Source organism: Diceros bicornis, chromosome 3 (assembly GCF_020826845.1).
Source record: "Diceros bicornis minor isolate mBicDic1 chromosome 3, mDicBic1.mat.cur, whole genome shotgun sequence".
NCBI classification, from domain to species: domain Eukaryota; kingdom Metazoa; phylum Chordata; class Mammalia; order Perissodactyla; family Rhinocerotidae; genus Diceros; species Diceros bicornis.
Window position 1 is genome coordinate 77,345,540 of NC_080742.1, and position 20,633 is coordinate 77,366,172.

General features: G+C 52.1%; 1 protein-coding gene across 2 annotated transcripts; it reads right to left on the reverse strand.

Annotated features, from left to right (window-relative positions):
* Positions 1-213: 213 nt before the first annotated feature.
* On the reverse strand, positions 214-11,015 carry PRRT4 (proline rich transmembrane protein 4). 2 transcript variants are annotated; one of them, XM_058529407.1, is made up of 5 exons: positions 10,774-11,015; positions 8,753-9,477; positions 8,562-8,666; positions 8,092-8,211; positions 214-3,246 (listed from the first exon to the last, which is right to left on the reverse strand). In XM_058529407.1, the coding sequence occupies exons 2-5, from the start codon at positions 9,402-9,404 to the stop codon at positions 1,421-1,423; spliced, it is 2,703 nt and encodes a 900-aa protein (XP_058385390.1). In that variant the 5' UTR covers positions 9,405-9,477; positions 10,774-11,015; the 3' UTR covers positions 214-1,420. The 2 variants fall into 2 exon arrangements, with proteins under 2 accessions (XP_058385390.1, XP_058385394.1); XM_058529411.1 differs by lacking the exon at positions 8,092-8,211.
* Between the last annotated feature and the right edge of the window lie 9,618 nt (positions 11,016-20,633).

Below are 20,633 nucleotides of genomic sequence, written 5' to 3' on the forward strand. Positions count from 1 at the left end.
GACAGAGTTGGAAGAAAAACCACTCCTTTCCTGTATTTCCACTTCAAGCCTAGTACGTGTGCCCCTGTAGGTCTCCCTGTGATGTGCAAGACATCTGCCAAAACACTGCTTGATTTTCGTTTTCAAACCTAATCTACAACCCTCTTTTGGTGCCACTCTGAATTTACAGCATTTTAGCCAAATGACAAATGCACACTACAGAGCTCAGAGCCAAACGCTCCAGACAAGGGAGGGATTACAGAGTGGCTGACGGCCGGATGTGTTTATGGGTTTCTGCACTGTGAGTTCTGCTTTGGTAGGTAGGATGGGGCTGGGGTTTGGGAAAGACAGGCTTTCTCCAAGGAGGATCTGTACCGATGGGAAATGTGTGTTCTGCAGGGGAAAGGAGAGTTGTAAGTCTAACCTTGAAGAGGCTCTGTTGGTGGACGGAGAAGGTGGTTTCCTCTGTGAATCCCAAACCGTGGGAATGTGGCAGGAGTATTGCTGGGGCTGCCAGCTCAAGGTGATCAAGCCCTTGACATGTGTATCAACATCTCCAGAAAGAACTTTACCACTAACTAGTCCCTAGGCTGCTGAAGGGAGGTTCCTACAAACACAGGCATTTCCACCAACGACTGCAGAGTTTCTGTTTCACCTCTCAGGGCCATGTTTCATCTCTGAAAAGCCACTTCCCAGAGAGTCAGAAGGGCCTTCAAGGGGCTGCTTCCAGGACCCTCACTCATCCCAGCCACTGGACAAGCCTCCTTGCAGTCAGGACAGAAGGTCGCTGGGGTCTGAGATGTACCCACCCCACCCAAACACAGCTTCTCTTCCAGTTATGGCAGAACCACTGGTGCTGTTGCCTTGTTGAGCTTTCCCAAGAAGGTCAAACCTTTCTCCTCTGAAAATATTTTATTGATAAATTAACTCTGAAAGCGCCTACCTCCCACCCAACTGCTGTGAAGTCTGCTAGATGGGCTATGGACCCTTCTATGGGAAAGAGTCACAGGGAGGACAGGGACTCTCACTCACGCAGGGATGGGATTCCTGGGCATGGCAGAGGTGGGTATGGGGACTGAGGCCAGTCCCGAGGTCTTCTGAAGACAGCCCCTCTCACTCAGCACCAGGGTGGGCAGTGGTGGTCAGGAGTGGAGCACCTTGGAGCTTTATTGCTGGTGAATGCCAAGGAAAGTGGGACCCCGGCCAGCCTAGAATTGCAGCTGAAGGCATCAGCGCCCAGGGCTCCAGAAAAGGTGGCACTAATTCCCAATCAACAGAGCCTGGCTGCTGACCCACCCACCCAGGGGTCCCTGGATGGGGAAGGAAGCAGGGAGAGGTATCTGAGCCAGGCAGGATTGGGGAAGGGTTACAGTGTGCAGGTCTCGGGCGGAGCAGGCGCCAGAAGGGGGCGTATGGCCGGGACAGCGAGGGGGCCGCCTCTTCACAGGTCTATGGTGTCGCTCCCCATGCTCAGCTCGTCGATCTGTCGGCAGGCGTCCAGGAATTGCTCCTGCAGCAAGGCCTCTTCGGCCTGCAGCTCAGGAGCAGGCTCTGGGGAGTCGCGGGAGGGTGGGGATAGGGCCTGGTAGGATCCTGAGGCCGGGAGGCTAGGGCTGCTTCCTGAGGGCCTCGGGGGACTGAGGACGCAAACCAGCGGACAGCGTGGGGGCCTGTCCGGGCTGGAGCATAGCAGCATGGACGAGCTGTCCCGCGAGAGTCCACACAGCGAGCCGGATGAGGCGCTGCTGCCCGCGGGCCAGGCCCCGGGAGACGGCAGCTCCAGGGGAGCCGGGGAGCCAGGGGCCTCCTCAAACCTCCTACTGGGCCCGGGCCCTGTCTGCGCCCCCAGCGAGGTGGTGCGGTAGAGGCCGAGACCAGGCAGGGCTTCCCCGAAGGCAGGGCCCTGGAAAAGGCCGGGAGTAAGCAGAGCCTCGCTGCAGAGGGCCTCCTCGATGCTGCGCCGCAGGTTGATTGGGGATGGAGGGCGGAAGTCCACGGTGTAATCGCTGCAGGGGGAGGAGGCCGGGGAAGGGGCTGGGTTTGCGGCCGCGCCTTCGAAGCCCCGGCAGCCACCTCCCTGGAGTAGGAGGTCGGGGCCTGGCCCTGCCAGGGCGCACAGCTGCAGCAGCTCCGTGTCGCCACGCGCCATGGCGCTACCTAGGGGCTCCTTGTCCGGGGGCCCGGTGACCCAGCCTCCAGGCAGCAGCGGGGCCGCGTGGCCCGGGGACAGGCGGAAGAGCTTGGCCCAGCAGCGCGGCGGTACGCGGGGGCTGCAGAGCGCCGGGTAGAGGCCCAGCAGCGCCAAGGGGAGCGCGACGCCCACCTCGCCCAGGCGCAGGCCCAGCTGGAAGGCCCACCAGGGCCAGGGACCCTCCAGGCCCGGCTGGCCGCCATAACCCAGGGCGTGCAGCACCTCGTAGCCTTGCAGGGCTCCGCTCAGCAGCCCAAAGGTGCCTGCCACCGGGGCCGTGCGCGCCGCGCGCCGCCAGGACTCCCGCGGGGCGAAGGGGCTGCGCGCCTGCGGGAGAGGGGTGGCGCCCTTGAAGCTGGACCCTCCCAGGGGCGCTCCGGCCCTCCGCCGCCGACCCCCCCAGCAGGAGAGCGCCAGCAGGAGCCCGGAAAGGAGGGCGGCAAGGAAAGCGTGCAGCCCGCGGGAGGCGAGCCGCAGAGGCCGCAGCGGGCGGTGGGCGGCGCTCCCGAGGGCAGCGGCGGCCGCCAGCCCCAGCCCCAGCAGCAGCAGCGCGGCCAGGCCGGCGGGGCACCGCGGCGGGCGCGGCCGGGCCAGCAGCAGGCAGGCCAGGCCCAGGCCGGCGGCCAAGCAGGGCAGCGGAAGGTCCTGCAGCAGCAGCCAGGCGAGTGCGGGCAGCCGGTCGCGGTGCCCATAGGCGTCGTAGAAGAGCGGGAAGGCCCGCGTGGTCCCGGCCGAGAACAGGAGCAGGTCCAGCAGTGCCAGGCAGGGGGTGCCGGGCGGGCAGCGCCAGGGCAAGAGGGCCAGAGCCAGCAGCGCTAGCAGGGCCACCAGGCCGAAGAGTGCGCCTACCCCGTACACATGGGCCTCCCAGGCCAGCCCCCAGTGAGCCCTGGCCTCTGCCCAGTCGGCCTCCAGGGTCAGGAAGAAGAGGGGCAGCCGGGCCACAGGAGGCTGCCCCTCCCGTTCAGGCAGTTCTCCAATGCTGCAGGACCCTGGCCCACACTCTGGCTGCACCGAGGGGTTCCCAAGGCTGGCAGAAGAGGGGTCATCAGGGCCAGAAGTGGGGATGATGGGGTCTGTGGGCAAAGAATGTTTGTCTGAGGCAAATGTGCAGCCCTCCCCCTGCCCACCCCAGTCAAAGAGTCCTCCTGGCATCCGGGATACACTTGTCTGAAATATGAGACTCACCGGACTTCTCAGCCCCTCGCTTTCCCCTTCCCCATCAAACTCCTCGCACAGTAGTTTCAGCTCTCATCCTTTCCCCCCACCCCAACCCACCCCCAGCTCCCTGCTTTGCTCATTTCCCTTCATCATTCTGTGCTTTTACTGAAAAGGGTTTTTCTTGAGAAGTTACGGAATTTTACAACTGGAAGGAACTGTAGAAGCCCCTTCTACTTCAATCCTCCCACCAGGAAGGAAGCTTCATTAAGAACAGGGATTTTTGTTTGCTTTGCTCACATCTGAATCCCCATGCCTAAAATGGTGCCTGGCACAGAGCTGGCACTGAGCAGATATTCACTGAATAAATGAATCCTCTTATTTGCCTGATGAAAATATTGAGGCTCTGCCTAGAGGCAAAGTGACTTATCCAAAGTCACAATTTGGCAGAGCCGCAACTAGAATCCAGATCTGAGCACCACTCTGAGCCCCTTACCACAATTCCAGAGCCTCTTCATAATACTAATTTGCTTACGTCTTGTTCTGCACCCCTGACTCCCAACTCCCACTTCACTGCTAGGAGAAGCTTCCCCTGTCCTTTTTCAACTGCCTATCCCTTCTCCGTGTCTCTTCAGGAAAAGCCCCTATGCTTGCACGTGCACACACACAACAGGGGAAGAGGCAAGACCCTCCTGTCCTCAGCACCCTGAGAAGAACACAGTGTTTCCTATTCACTGGCCTTTCTGCCTGCTATACCCTCAACCCTCAGCCTACCTATGGCCATGGTCGCCATCCTGACTCAACCACAAAGCCATTGCTCTAAGGCTCTTAATATAGATGCCCCTTTGGTTCTCACCCCCTTTTATGGAAGGTGACATTGAGATGGACTTCCCTGAGTCTCGAGGCTACCGTTGAACTTCCCAGGAAGGAACAACTAGGGAGGTCATAGTGGGATAAAATGCCATCTTAGTGAGTGAGCCCCTCAGGTGCTCTGGGGTTTGCTAACTCAAGCCTCCAGTCCCCTCTTGTGCTCCAACATCTTCACCACATCCATTGGGGAAAAGGAAGTCAAGTGAGAGAGGGTGAGGAGTACGATCCCTAATTCTACTCTCTTGGAACAAGAGAGGAGTTAAAAAGTGTTAGACTCAAGGATTCTCCCTATGGCCAGGCAGCAAGGGAAGATGCTTCAGGCTGAACCTCTCCCTACCCCACTTAGCAGGCTCAGCAGAACTGTATCTACAGGCAAGGAAGGAGGGAGAAAGATGGTGGTGAAGGATGGGGACAGCCTGATGGGGATGGGGAGGTGCATAGGAGGAAGATGTAGAATGGAGGGGGTCTCCTGACAACCAGACTCCTGCCCCAACTGCCTGGCCATGCCCCAGCCATGCCCCAGCTGGACAATACAGGAAGACCTCAGGAACACCCCTACCCCAGGCAGTGCCAGCTCATACTGAGGACATGCAAAACAGAGCCGTCCTGAGAACAAGGGAAAGGAGTGAGAGGGGCAGAAAGTGGCTCTGGAGAGAGGGGAGAGGAAGATAGACTTGGACAACTGGGGAGGGCAGAGCGGGACCAACCAAAAAATTAAATATACACAGCTCACTGCCTACTGCAAATGGCAGCATGTGCCCTGGTTCCCATTCCATTACCTTCCTTAAGTCTGAAATGGGGAAGAGTACGTACTGCACAGGGCTGTTATGAGGATAAATGGACGATGTGTGCAAAGCTCTTTGGAGTGTCTAGTGCGTAATGAGCATTCAATATATGATCACGTTTATCAGTGATCAGTCATCAGTTTGTGTTTGTGTGAATGTGACTGTTTCTGGCCTCAAACTAGCTCTCAATTTGATTAACAAAAGACTGTTGTCCCTTAGCACATCCCAAACTTGCTTAGAAAGTTAACAATTAATCAAATGAGTGAACATCAACATGTTGTCTCCCTTTGTGAACTCTGTTTAAAGAACACCATTTGGATGGACTGACCATCTCTAAACACCTAATGAGGACACACCCATGAGTTAAATAAGGAACCATTCACTGGGAAGGGACAGCTTGACCTGGGGCGGGGGGATCAGTCTGACGTTAGCAGGATCAAATACACACACACCCTCCCTCAGCCCTCCTTCCTTGGTCCCCGCCAATACCCTTGCCCAGCCCACTCCTGCAAAGCAGATGAGTTTGCTTGGCCTTTCCTTGGCCTTGGTGGGCTCTGCAGAGAGGCAGGGAGACCAGGAGCCCCACAGCCTGCGCCAGCCTGTGGCCCCTCATGCCCTCCTCCTTGCTCACTATACAGTCACATTCAGCTCTCAGGTCTGCTCCCCCCCACCTTCTTCCAGCTCCACTTCTCACCTAAGGGCCACAGGAAACCCCATCTCTCACCTCTGACCCAAAGCACTATGGCAACTAGAGCAAATTTCAACATTCCTAAGAAGCCAAAAAGGAATAAAAACCAGAAAATAGGCAAAGCACAGGCAGAGCTCAGGTGTCAGAGGAGGGAGTTGTAAACTAGGAGCACTGCGCCAGAGGGCAGGGCATGCCCAGTGGGCCAGGTGTAGGTGGGGACAGGTAAAGAAGACCCAGCTTCTGCCTTTGAAGGGTCCACTTGACCTCATCTCCTGTCTCCCCATTCAAAGCTTCCCCAGAAGAAGCCCTCAGTTTTCCCCCAGAAGACAGTGACTTCCTAGGATCCCTCTCCTGAGCAGGCCTGCCTTCCAAGGTGGTCTCACTTGCCCTGGCACCCCTCTTGACTTCAGGGGCAAGGGACAAGATGGGATGTCAATGTGAGTAACTGGTGAGGCCGGAGCTGGCTGGGGAGGAGCCAGGGAGAGGGGCCGGCCCGACTTATGGAAAAGTCAGGCCTGATTATCCACCAGCTGCCCAGATCAAAGGGCTAGGGAATCACTCTCCACTCTGGATACCAGAAGCTGCAGCCTGTTCAGTGGTCTGGCCCCATCCCTCTCCCCACCCCCACCTCCAGGATCATGGAGGATGGATACTCTCTGTAAGTGCAACATTCGAAATATTTAACAACTGGAAATGGAAATGGTGCCAGCCAATCCGAACGGATGCCAGCCAGGGTGGTCAGGGAGTAGAGGGGAAAGCTCAGGGGGCTAAGGGGAGTAGGTACTTATCAACTGGTATGAAAGTCTTTCAGTATGCTAAGGATCTGTACAACTGTTCCGGTGAGTACTGTCTGAATACAAGCTCTGTCCAAGGTGAAGGGGACCTAATGGGAGAGAAGAGAAGCCCTAGGGTCAAGGGTTAACTGCACCTCAGTTAGAAAGATCCTAGAGGAGACATAGAGAGATTCCCTTTGTCCTCTAATTGCTTGACACTACTCCCCACACATGCTGCTGACATGAGCAAGGCCCCTTGGCCTTCTCTCTAGGAGGCCTGTAGCCCTCCTGGGTTTATCCAAGAGGAATAGCCAGGAAGAGGCTGGGTTCCTGCAGCCATCAGTGAGGAGGGGGAAGGAGGGCGGGGCTGCCTCTGATACTGTCCAGACTCATTAAACCTGCCTGGCCAGCACTGTCACTAAGGCTGACAGACTGCCAGCCAGCATCCTTCCCCTGAGGCCACAGAGCCTGCCCCCCACCCCACAGCAGATCCTGCCACTGCTGCACACTGGGCTGGATGGGGAGGGGATGGCAACCTCCTCACCCACATGCCCGGGAGTGCAGTGACCACGCAGGAGTGAGCAAGAGTCAGGTGCTGTGTTAAGTCTGGAGCTGGAAGAAACTGGAACAACCAGTGGTTTCCACTGCTGAGCAGGTCCCTAATGCGGGGTGGCTGAGAGGATTCACAGCACAGTGAACCCTTTGCAGAGCAAAGCTGGGCCTGGAGGTCCCTCTCCATGGCTCCCTTGGCCTCACCTACCAGAACCTCTCCTGGAGCAGTGTGCCCTCTGCCCTGTGGCTTATGTGTTGTCCCATCACATCTTGGGGCCAGGGTTGTGGTGTCTAAGATGTAGGGTCTATAAGTGTATTTGGGGAATAAACAAGGTTAACAGCTACTATTTAATGAGCTTCTACTTTATGCCCTGCCTCATGCCAGGAGCTTACATTATCTGCAAGCTTCACAATAACAAAATAGGTACTATTATTAAACCCTCAATATATGAGAAAATTTAGGTTCAGAGAGGTTAAGTAACCTGCCCAAGGTCACACAGCTAGTTAGAAAGTGAATTGGGATTCAAAGCCAAGTCTCAAGATTTCGGAGTCCCTGGTCTTTCCTCTGCACCACCAGCCTGTCTATGTGCATCTTCTGAAAGGTTCCCTTGAATAAGGATGGCGTCTGTCTGCTTGAGGTCTCCTCTTCAACGTCTTCCCAGTGAGGGCCCAGCTCTGCCTATATGTGACAGCATGTCATGTCAGATCAGACAGCAAAGGAGAAAGCCCCAAGGTGGGGGTGGGGGTGAGGAGGCAGCCCAGGCAGACTGGAGTGGAGGGTGGGGTTAGTGCTGAGGCTGTGGAAATCATGAAGGAGTTCCTGTGTCTGTTGGCCCTTGATACATTTGTCTACATCCTGCTCTGCCCTGTGATTGCAAAACTCCCAGAGGACCATTACTTAACTCTGTGTAGGACTATCCCCAGCAACACTTGTTCTCAGACCGTTAATATATATCTCCATGGTGATGATGAAGAGAATGGTGATTATGATTATGGTGACAATGAAATAAAAGGGTCCCAGAATGCCAATGAGGGGCTAGCATGTAGTAAGTGTTCAATAAATAATTGTCAAGTTCAATTGAATTGGACACTTACCTAACGATGCTGTTGCAATCAAGGCAGAGCTTAGAGAAGCAGCTGGGTCCAGCGGGCTTGGACTTAAGAGCTTTCTCTCCAGGAGGGTTGGGGGTGGGGACAGAGAGGTGCCAAAGAACCCTACAAAGGGAATATGTGGGCTCCAGTGCCATCCTACCAGCTAGCATTGGCCTCTGGGGCTTTGGAGAAAATCCTGTCCTTCCCCAGAGTTTGCCCCAAGAGAGCCACTATCCCAGGAATTGTAGCCACATGTCCACCAAGAGCTAAGCTACAAGGACCAAACCAGACTCAGTACGGCAAAGAGGGCATTTCCCAATGGGAGCACTGTCTCATGTGCCAGGGCCTGGGAGAAGCAATGCAGGCCTCCCTTGAGTCAAGGAAGAAGAGGAGGTGCTGGTTAGGTCTCTAGCACAGCGCCCGGCATGTACAGGTCTCCCGCAAATGTTTGTTGCAATGAAATAAACACTCACCTGGAGAATGTGCAACTCCAGAGGCAGAGCTTGGGGATGTAGTTGCGCCCAGGGAGCTGGGGCCTGAGAAGTTCCGGAGTGGGGACAGAGTAGTGCCGAAGAACCCTGCAAAAGGATCCCGGGCTGAAGCTTCCTCCCACCTGCCAGGGCTGCCTGGCAGGAGCTCTCCTCAGGATGGGGTGGGTACTCACCAAAGGGTCCCAGGCGCCCAGCAATCTCTGCCAGGCTGGCCCGCAGGCTGGGCAGCAGGGGCAGTGTTCGATGCCCAAGTGTAGGGGCTGCACCCGCTCTCAGCGCCATGTCAAACTTCAGCTCCAGCTCACTCTGGTGGGGTCTGGGAGCACTGGATGGAGATGCTGTAGTCGTCAGAGCAGTGTCCCAAGTCACAGTGCCCATCCTGGGCTGATAGGGAGCAGTAGGCCGGTTGGTGGGCCCAGAGAGGCGGGCTGTGGATTCCAGAGGCAGAGAGGAGGCCCAGGGAGTGGAGCTGCCTTCAGCAGAGCCCCACTCTGGGGGAGAGTTCCCGAGGGAGCTCACCAGCAGTTCCCAAAGCGGGTCAGTCCTCAGCCCACTGGCCACCTCTTCCTCTGGTTCCCGGCTCAACCCAGGAGACAGCCGCTGCGTCTCTGTGACTGGGCTCCCCCAGGCAGCAGCAGGTCCCCGGAGGTGGAATTTGAAGTTAAGTCCCAGGTTGAGAGACAGCATAGAGGCCTCACTCTGAGGTGGTGGGGTCAAAGTGGTGAGAGGGACACCTGGGATGGAGGAGGCAGGCTGGGGGCCCACGGGAATAGCAAGCAGGACCCAGCAGAACAGCCCCAGCCCCAGACAGCCATGCCCCGCCATGGCCCCACCTGGCCTGGGGTGGCCTCCACTGGCAGGGGGCTCAGTTCTTCAGCACCTTTTGAGCACGAATGTCCTGGAGAGAGGAGAGGCGCTATGAGCCCTGGCTGCCTGGGATCTGATGCCCCAGAGGGAGGCTTCTGATCGCAGAGAAGCAGGGGGTGGGGGCAGGACACAAAGGTTCTGCCCAAGGAGAGATGCCAGCTCCTTCCTGTACATTCAGACCCCAGCACAAATCTCTGCCCCACAGTTTTCCCTCACTTCCAGCTAAGGCTCCCTCTCCCTAAAGCCTTGCCTCCCCCACCTACTCAGTCTGGGGACTGGGGTCTGACTGCAACCAGCTGCCCTCATCCTTGACTGATAGCAGACCGAGTAGACTTGACTCCCAGACCCAGATCCCTTCCCTCCCTCTCTTCTCTCTATCCTCCCTTCCACCCTCAAATATTTGTTGAGGCCTACTATGTGCCAAGCACCCTCTGGTAATACAACTGTGAACAAGCTGTGAGGTTCTTTTGGAACCCTCACAGATGAGTCTCAACCTATTCCCACCGCCACCTCCAGCCCCAATCTAAGATGTTGGCCCTCTCACTCACTCAGCTCCCGTGGGGAGCACAGGGCCCTGGGAAGGGCAAAGCACAGAGCTGAGTGATCTGCAGAGATGGAGAAGGCAGCCTGGCTCCGCCAGAGAAGCAGGGTGCCCTGGTCTGGAAGAAGCTGTCCCTTCAGCCTTTCCCCTCTTTCCTGGGGCTTGGCCTGCTCCCTTCCCCTTAACCCTAGAAGTGTTTGGGGGAGGGGCAGCTTGGCCATCTCTTGGGAGGACGGCCAGGCAGGCAAACTGGCCAAGGGGCTGCCGCAGCAGACTCCTCCCCGCTCCCCAGAATCCACGCCCCCCCCCACACACGCATCTGGTGGGGGAAGGGGAGGGTGAGCCAGGGACACACGTGCACCCGGCACCCTTACATCACACACACAGCCATACCTAGCACCCATGACACGCTCACCCACACCCTTCACACACCCCTGCACACAGTGTCCGCGCACACACACACACACATTCGGTCCTGCTGAGCCTCCATCCCTCCTACCTGGGTTCAGACCCAAGCTCTATGAGCTCCCAGCCTCCTGTCTCTCTCTCTCTCCCTCCCTCCCTCCCTCCCTCTCTCTCTCTCTCTCTCCCTCTCTCTCTCTCACACACACCCCCCCCACCTCAGACACACACAGTATATACAGTCACATAGAGAGGCACACACACCCCTACACATACATTCACACACTCCTCACAGACACACATCACACACCATCATCCCCCCACATACACACCCATCCACCCGTGCAGACTCGCTCTCTCTCCCCCTCCTTCTCTCTCCCCGACCTGCTCCTCTCGCTCCCTCCCGCAGGCGGGTCTCCTCTGCCAAGTCCCCCGGGAAGGGGCGGTCGCGGCGGCCCAGGAGCCCAGCTGGGCAACGCTCCGCCGAGTCTCGCCGGGTCTTTCGGTCGCTCCCGACGCCCCCTCGGCTAGCCCCGGCGACTGCGGCTTCGCCGACGCGCTGCCCCCGGTCTGGCCGGCCCGGCCCGCTGCCCGCAGCGCGGTCCCGAGGCGGGCGGCCCGGCCGGTGCTCCGCGCTCCCTCGCCGCGGCGCCGCCTCCTGGCTGCCAGCCTCCCTCCCCGGCAGAGCCGCCCGCGCTGGGGCTCCGCGGCAGCCGCGCTCTGACCGCCCGCGCGCCCTCCCTCCCTCCCGCGCTCCCGCCCCTCCTCCCTCCCTCCCTCTCTCCTCCTCCTCCTCCTGCCCGGCCCGCGGTCCGCGGTCCGCCCCCCACCAGAGCCCGCAGGCGGGCGCGCACCGCAGCGCCGAGCCGCCGCCGCCGCCGCCGCCTCTGCGCGGGTCGCCCGCACGCGCGCTCATTCACCCAGCGCTGCCAGTCAGCCGCCGCCGGCGCGGGCGCCGCGTTCTCAGCCTGCCGCCGGCAGCCACACACTCCCAGGGCGGCCCATCACACGCATCCACACGCACGCTTTCCCCGGGCAACACACCCGAGGGCCAGGGCGCCGCGCGCGCACACTCGTGTGCGCACACACACGCACACACCGGGCAGCCTGCCCCAGGATGGCACCCCAGGCAAGAAGAACCACTACGTGTAATAAGCCACGAGTAGAAGTGTAATAGGCATTTCTACACCTCTTATCTCTAGTTCACACCACAACCCTGTGGGTGTCCCCATTTCACAGATAGGTAAATGGGCTCAGAAAAGTAACGAATTTGCCCAAGATACACAGCTTGGCAGAGACTTGAACCCAGTCTCTCTGCCTTGAACCCAGTCTCTCTGCTGCCCTCTCCACCACCTGGTGGCTTTCAACAGTTGTACTGCTCAGGCAAGTGCCTCGAACACTTCACAGGTGACCCACCGAGTGTCAATCCCTGTGTAACATTTCTTTTTGCTAAAACCAATTGGTCAAAAATACTCAGAGTTTCAGAAATGTCTGCCAGGAAGAATGGTGAGCTAAACTGCTTGTGAGAGGTGGATTACAACTTGTTTCCAGTAAGGTGTTAGAGCAGAACAGTGAAGTCGAAGAAAGAGTGTGCAGCCTCAGGAATGTAAGAGAGCCCACAATGCTGCCACTGCGTTGAAGATGACTAACCAGCAGGGCGGTCACGTTGTGAACCCTACTATGCTGTTGCAGTGACTGATTAAAGTGGTACTGGTTCATTTATGTTGTCTTGTCTCTAAATCCCCTCAAGTGTTCCTTCAAAAATGCTGGTATTTAAAAGTATCAGGAGAACATAAAACACAGGAGGTCCTCGCAGCCCATAAAGCTGTCCCTCAAAATCCAGATGTCCTACTGTGTGCCAAGCACCATGTCCGATGCTTTATGAGTCTCCTCACTTATTCCTCATCACAAGCCACAGAGAGAGAAAAATTATCGTCACCATGTTATGACCTTGGATGTGACCATGACCCCCTTTCCATCCACCCCTCACTCGCTGCTCTGCAAGGTTGGAGAAGGGGTGCTTAAAGAGTCACCTAGGGCCGGTTCTATCTCCATTATAGAGAGCTAGCATAGTACTTTGCCCATGGTGCTCAAGGAATATTAGATAAGTGAATAACAAACAAATGAATGATTCTGGGGCCCAAATGGGCAATGGGTTGCATTTCAGAAAGGCATCCAGGACTCATTGTCTTATCAGAGAATTCCCCCAATTAATATAAGATAAAATCAGGCCACCAGCTGAGCCCCTCTCCAGAGAATGTCAACGATGAAGTCTGGGATTTATTCCAGGTCCCTTAACAAAACATTGCAAAGGGCATTCCCCACATGTACCCTCAGGGGTCACTACAGGGTCCCTCCTTTAGTAGGGCCCCCACCCACTCCTTTACGGGCTGCCTGGAGGCTGCATACTGGGATCCAGCCTCTGATTTTCTCTCATATATGTAATAAGAGTTATCCCGCTAGAGACATTTTCCTTGAATCCTCCTCATGGAAAGGCTCATTTCCTGCTAATCATGTCCACTTAAAGACTTCTAAATGGAAAAACAGAAATAAACAAACCCCAGTACATTAAAATAGCAATCCTCCATGACCAAGTAGGGTTATTCCCAGGAATTATATTTTTAAAAATATATTGAAAAGGGAAATTAGGGTTCTGGGTCAAGATGGTGATTGAACGCATACATCTAATTTCACTCCCTCCCAAAACCCCACTAAAACTTCAATAAAGAGATTTTTAAATCAAGAGATAGACCTACAAGGATGGAGGGAACAGAAAAAGAGACAACCACCACAAAATTTTTGAAGCAGGATGGCAGGCAGCCATGCAGTTACTGACTTATCAGCCCTGAGGAAAAAGACATGTCAACTGGCAGTGGGGAAAATTGAGAACCAGCTTGGTTTATATTGCAAGGTTCTCAGAAGGCGCAGAAATCGGTCATCCAAGGTACCTCTGGAACCGTGGAAGAGGTTGCTAAAACAAGGACCAGGATGAGAAGGAGTTAGATCCCAAGATCTCTTCCCCAACTCCCAGCCACTGAGCAATAGTCGCTCCCCAATCCCAGCAAGATCCTGGAGAATTTCCCTCTGAAGAAGGTAAGATAGAGGGTATGTGGGTTGGAGAAGCTTCAAGCACAGTTGTGAATGGAGATACCATACCGAAAATACAGAAAACCAGGGGAGTATGTGACCATGTCATATGGAATGCTGAATGCAGAGACCCTGAGCCTTCTGCTACCATCAGGGTCCCAAAGTGCTGGGAGCAGGACCTTTGTCCTCCAGACAGGAAACCGGAAGACTCTATTCTGGGGTATTTCACCAGCCCAAGAGAAAAGACCTAAAGATACTGACATAGAGGTTTCCCCGCCAACAGCCCAGCTAGACTACCCTACAATGGCAAACCCAACCTGTGAGCTGAGAGTTTCTGATTAGCCTCCCTCCCACCTCCCACAACCTTAATCATGGCCAAGGATTACCAGGCATCCAGAAAATTTTCTAATGCAGAAGAGAGAGACAAAACAAACAATCAGAAAAAGTAACTTGGAGGAAACAGGTTATATTGAGAGAAGAAAGTGTCAAAGAGACCATTGTTAAGTGTCAAAGATACTGCATCCATGAAACAAGAACAAGATGCTATACAAAGGAACATTCACAGCCACAATTATGTCTTGAAAAACAAAATCATGACAGCAGAAACAAAAACATCAATAGAAATATAGGAAGATAAAGTTGATTAAATCTCCCTAGGAAGTAAAGCAAACATACTAAGAGGTAGAAAATATAGGAGAGAAAAGAAAATTAAAGGACAATTCCAGTAGTCAATATCAAAATAATAAATTCTAAAAAGAAAAAAAAAACAGAGGAAAATGGAAGGAAGGAAATCATCAATAAACTATTTTGAGGAAATTTTCCAGAACAGAAGGATATGAGTTACCAGGTTACGAGGGTGGGTTGGATGAAAATAAACCCAAATGAAGGCAAATTAAAGAGAAGAGTCTAGAAACTTCCAGAAAGAAAAAAACAAGTAATGTACAAAAGATTAGATATCAGAAAGGCTTTGGATTTCTCAACAGCAACACTAGAAGTTAAAAGCAATGCTTTCAAAATTCTGAAGAAAATTTACTTTCAATCTAGAATTTATATTCATTCAAGCTATCAATCAAGTAAAAAGAATATATACATTTTCATACATACAAGATTTCAGAAAATTTATCTCCCATGCACATTTTCTGGAAAAGCTACTAGAGAGAGTGCCCCACCAAAACCAGAAAGTAAAGTGAGAAAGCAGAAAATGTGGCTTGCAGGACTCAGGAGACCCACTAAAGGAGAGAGACAAAGGGAGCTCCTTGGAAGACCAACTTTGGAACCTGAGGTCAGGAAGTCTGGGTGAGCCCGGCCCTACTTCTTATTTGTACTTGCCTTGTCTTGACCAAGTGCAATGAGGCTACCGTTCTCCCCTCCATGCCCCGCTGCCTGCTCAGGAAGTGTTCCACTTTGACCTGCTCCTGAAAGAAGGAGACAGGAGTGAGCTCAGAAGCAGAGAGCACAGAGCAGCCCACTGCCCCGACATGTTCCATCCAGACATCCAATCTGGTCAACACCACAGCCCTGATAGCAGTGAGCTCTGTGTTTCCGAGGACTCCTGCCTGCCCTCACCCACTGACATTCCCAGAAAAGGTTCATGTAAATTCTCAGAGAAGCCAAAGCCACACCAAGACCCAGAGGCTCTGTTCAGCATCTCTTCTCCCAGAAGTCTTCATCTAGCACAAGATTGTCCTTTCCTTTTACAGTTAGGATTGTGCTTGCTTCTCAACATTGTTTAGGAATATACACATACGTGGTGAAACCATAAACAAAGCAAGGGAAGGATTAACCAAAAATTCAAGAGACTGGGGTAGGGGAGGCAAGGAGAGAGTGGTTATGACTCGGGGTGGGGAACTCAGGGGGCTTCTAAGATAGTGGTCATGTTCTATTTCTTACCCTATGGGGTGGATACATGGATATTCATTTTATTATTATTTTTAAAAGAATATACATTTTTCATTTTTCAATACATTTTTCAATAAAAATTTAAATATATTAAATAACATGTCAATAGGCCAATTAAGAAAAATATATGATCATTTTAATAGATATTCAAAAGGTATAGTCAAAAATTAATAATAGAAGGCTATCTCCTTAATTGATAAAAATTCTATTTTGAAAGAACAGCTAGCCCCATACTTACCAGTGAAATATAAGAGGTATTCCCATTAAAATTAGAAATCGAGATTCTGCTATCAATGCTGACATTTAACTTTGTTTTGCAAGTTGTAGCCAATGCAAAAAGACGAGAAGCAAAAGGAGGGGGAAGAGGAAGAGGAGAAATAATAAGTATAAAATATTTGGAAAAGAGTAAAGGAGAAGCCAAAATGTCATTACACTGTTGTGAAACATTTGGAAAATCGTTAGAAAAAATATAATTAGATTAAAGCTAAATATCTCCATCAATAGCTTTTCTATATAAGAATTGGGAGAAAAATCCCATTCAATATATGCAAAATGCATAAAGAAAGAAAGAAACTTATTAAGAAATGAAAAGAACATATGTGAAGAAAACTATGAAACTTTACTGAGAGATATAAAACAGGCCTTGATAAATTCTTTCAGAGTGTGTACACGTATCAAATTATCCCATCGTACAATTTAAATATATTACAATTTTATTTGTCAATTATACCTCAATAAAGCTGAACAAAATAAAATAAGGCCTTGATTAATAAAGAAACAAATCTTGTTTCTGGATAGAACCCCTCAATATTTTATCAGGTCATTAATTCTTTCCAACTTGATTTATATGTTGAGTACTATTCCAATTAAAATATCAATGAGATTTTTTTTAAATTTGAAAAAATTATTCTAAAGCTCATCTGTAAGAATAACAGGCAAAAATACTTAAGAATCTTTTTAAAAAGAAGAGCAACATGGGGCTGGCCTGGTGGTGTAGCAGTTAAGTTCACACGCTCTGCTTGGTCGGCCCAGGGTGCGCCAGATGGGATCCTGGGTGCGGACCTATGCACTGCTCATCAAGCCATGCTGAGGCGGTGTCCCACATACAGCAACTAGGAGGATGTACAGTTGTGACATACAACTATCTACTAGGGCTTTGTGTGGATAGTATGTATTCATTTACATAAATATTACATTGTATTACAAAGCTACAATGATTGAAAATCATTTACATAAATATTAAATGACATTAGACAGCTACAATGATTTAAAAAAACTGTGATTCTGACACAAGAGTCAACAAGAAGGTCAAAGCATTGGGAAGCAGCACTAGCCAAGTTACTGCCCCATTTCTTTGCTCCTCAGCAGAACTTCTCCAGTTATTACCTCCAGAACTTCTCCACTTTCTTACCTCCTACTCCATCCAGTCTGGCTTCCATCCCACTGCTCTCCCAAAACAGCTCTTGTCAAGTCACGATGACCTTTAGGTTGCCAAGTCCAGCGAACCAGAATCTTCTTCCTTGACCTTCCTGAAACAGTAGATACCATTGATCACTTACTCCTCCTTGAACACTCTCTCCACTTGGCTCCTGCCTGGCTCTCCTCCTTTGCCGTTCTGTCTCCTCCACTCACAGTCTTGCCTAGGTGATCTCATTTGGTAACATGGCTTTAAATACCAACTCTGACCTCTAAGCTCCAGACTCGTATTGTCCAACCACCCACCTGACATCCCTACTTAGCTAAGAGATGCTTCAAACTTGTCATGTTCAAAATAGAACTCTTTTTCCCAATCATTTCCCACAAAAAAAAAACAGTCCACCTCCCCACCAAAAGATCTTTTCCTTCAGCCTCCTCCATTCTTTCCTTTTTTACTTAATAGTACTAGCTTTCTCTACTCAGTTGATCTAACCAAAATCTAGCTGTTGTTCCTGATTCCTCTCTTGCTCTCATCCTTACATCTAATTCATCAGCAAATCCAGGCAGGTTTATCTCCAAAAGTCTTCTCACATCAATGCCCCTTGTCCCTCTCTGTCACCGTAACTATCTCACCTCGATTAATGCTTCCTTTGCCCGACCCGTGGCAATGACTGATCCTTTTACTGCCTCCACAGTTTTGCCTTTTCCAGAATGTCATTTGGTTGGAATTATATAGTATGCAGTCTTTTCAGGCTGTCTTCTTTCACTTAGTAATATGCATTTAAGGTTCCTACATGTCTTTTCACAGTTCGATAGCTCATTTCCTTTTAGTGCTGAATAATATTCCATTGTCTGGATGAATCACAGTTTATTTATCTATTCACCTACCAAAGAACATCTTGGTTGCTTCCCAACTTTTGGCAATGAAAAAAGCTGCTATAAACATATGTGTGCAGGTTTTTGTGTGGACATAAATTTTTAACCCCTTTGGGTAAATCCCAAGGAGTGTGATCACTGGTCATATGGTAAGAGTATGTTTAGTTTTGCTAGAAACTGCCAAACTGTCTTCCAAAGTGGCTATACCATTTTGCATTCCCACCAGCAATGAATGAGAGATCCTGTTGCTCCACATCCTTGTCAGCATTTGGTGCAGTCAGTGTTCTGGATTTTAGCCATTCTAATAAATGCATAGTGGTATCTCATTGTTGTTTTAATTTGCAATTCTCTAACAACATATGATGTTGGGCATCGCCTCATCTGCGTATTTACCATATGTATATCTTCTTTGGCGACCTGTCTTTCAGATCTTTTGCCCATTTTTAAATCTATTTGTTTCTTATTGTTGAGTTTTAAGAGTTCTTTCTGTATTTTGGATAACAGCCTTTATCAGATATGTCTTTTGCAAATATTTTTTCCCAGTCTGTGGTTTGTCGATAGATTACTTTTTAATTAGAAAAAAAAGAGCTCTTCAGATTCAGTATAATACATATCACCCAGGTGGGTATCTCAACACCTTAAACACCTCCATCATCCAAGCATCCCATGACCTTCCTAGGTCCCACACCAGGATCCCCCTCACTTCCTCCCAGTGGCTTGGTCAACATCTTCTCTATGGCCACTTCCCCGTCTAGCCTTCCTGAGTTCAGCTGTTCTCTCTCACTCCATTTCTAACCATCCTCTGAGGCTTTCTGCCCCTTCCCCCTGGGACAAAGAGTGAGGCTACACTCCAGGGATACTCCTAGGAGGGGACAGCAGACCAGGAACAACACGGGACTCATGCACCAGCCACTTGAGATTGGAGTTTGGTTTGATCCTGGGAGGCAGAGGGAGGGGAATGACACGGTAAAGGGCCATGACAGGAATCAGCAAGAAGAGACAGGTCTGGGATGGGAGCTCCTCAGCCCAGCTCTGTGGGGCTGTCCCTTCCCAGCAGGTCAGAACATCTTCTCAGCTCCCAGAAGGCCAGTGCCTTCAGGTGACTGCCTGCTCTCTCCAAGACAGATGAAGAAAAATGGGGTGAATGAGAAGCAGAGTGGTGAGGGGAAGGAGACTTGAGGAATAGAGATGGGGACCAAGGAGTCCAACCCTGCTCTGGTCCCCATCCTCCTTCCCATCTGCTGCTGGATCCTAGGGCCAGGGAGCTGGGCCAGGCTGACAGAGGGTCCCTCCAGTGAGTCCCTGTGTTTCATCTCTTTGTGTCTTCACTTGGGGATTAGGGGTGGACAGGGCAAGGGTCAGGGAGGTCTGCTGCACACATTACTTTGTAATTAAAAAAAAAACAAAAACAGCACTTTAATCTTTTGACAAGGACAGCTGTTCCCAAACGTCTGCTTTGTAGGTCTCTATCTCCTTGTTTCTGCAGCCCTCAGACTTAACTCAACCTTATTGTTTTCCAGTGTATCAGATTCCTCATTTGCAAAAGGGGGATAGAGTCCTTCCTCCATAGAGTTACCAGACCACTAAATGAGTTAATATATATGAAGTGCTTTGAACACACAGAAATGACACTTAGAAATATTATGAAAGTGTTTGCGACTATATTACTATGTGTTATGGCTCCAGGAGTAACAAATAAAGCCGCTGGGGGGAATGGAGGAGGTGGGAAAGTTTGGAGGCAGTGAACAGAAGAGATTGGTGGGGGATAGGGGTGCCAGAAGAGAGGTGGGGACAAGTAAGAGATGAAAGTGGCTCAGAGAGGAGGATTCCTGCCAGGGGATGCGCCACAAGGTGCGCTCTAGCCAGCAGGTAGAGGTAACGAGGTTGTGGCTGGCAGGAGCTGTGATACCATCTGCAAGGTTGATCTGTTTAAGTTTTATAGGGCAGAGGAGGCCCCAGGGAAAAGTGTCCTGGTTCTCACATCCCTGTGAAAAAGCACACGCCCTGCTTAGAGCAGAGGTCCCCTACTCTGCCCCTCCCACCCTGCTGCTGACCCATGGACCACCCAGGCACAGGATCAGGGGGATGGGGTGGTAGGTCATTGATGGCAGGCTGGGGGCTCTGCTCTAAGCCCCTCCTCCCACACAAAGGCAAGTTGGAGCAAACTTCAGCTGAGCGTTGGCTTTTGACAGCCTGAAGGCTTCCTCCAAGTGCCTGGAGCACTCAGCTGTTCCCCGCAGCAGGGGAGAGGAGACCCCTTGCCCTGAGCCACTCTGCCTGTGACCCTCCTCCCTGGTAATGTCCCCATCCCTCAGGTGCTTGGAGGACAGAGAGGAGCAGCTGAAGGGCCTGTGGGGCTGAAAGAGGATGACAACAGAGCTACCACGGCAGCACCCACGTGAGGCCTGGTCAGGATGCCAGTGGGGGAAGGCACCTCTTGTCCCTCAGCCACCAGAGCAGAAGCCAGCAGCCCGAACACAGTCCGGCTCCCTCAGCTCACCTGTGCAGGCCTCCCTCCCTCTGCAGCCAAGGGCTGAGGAGGAACCTCACAGGGATCTCTGGTCCTCATCTCAGCCCTGCTCTCTGTTTCCTGAGACCTGATGCCATCATTATGGAAATGGCAGCATTACTAAATGGCACAGTTGATGCTGTGGACACTCTTCCACCTCACCTACCAGAGGGCCTGGGCTTGGCAGGGAATGAGGGAGGGGACGTGCTCTGTGACTGGAACGTTTCTGGATTCTTTCTGGATCCTCAGGTCCTTTCTTTATCCCTCCCCCCGCCCCCGCCCCTGTCCTGCCCTTTCTCCTGGGCAGTGGGTGGGAAGTTTGATAACTGGAGTGCAAGCTGTGGGTACAAGCAGCTTGTGTTCTACATGTTTCTCCCTTCTGTGCCCCATTCCCACCTCAGGTATAGCCCCTGATCAGGCTACCTGTAGGAGGGGGGCTGGAGGAGCCCCTTTGTAA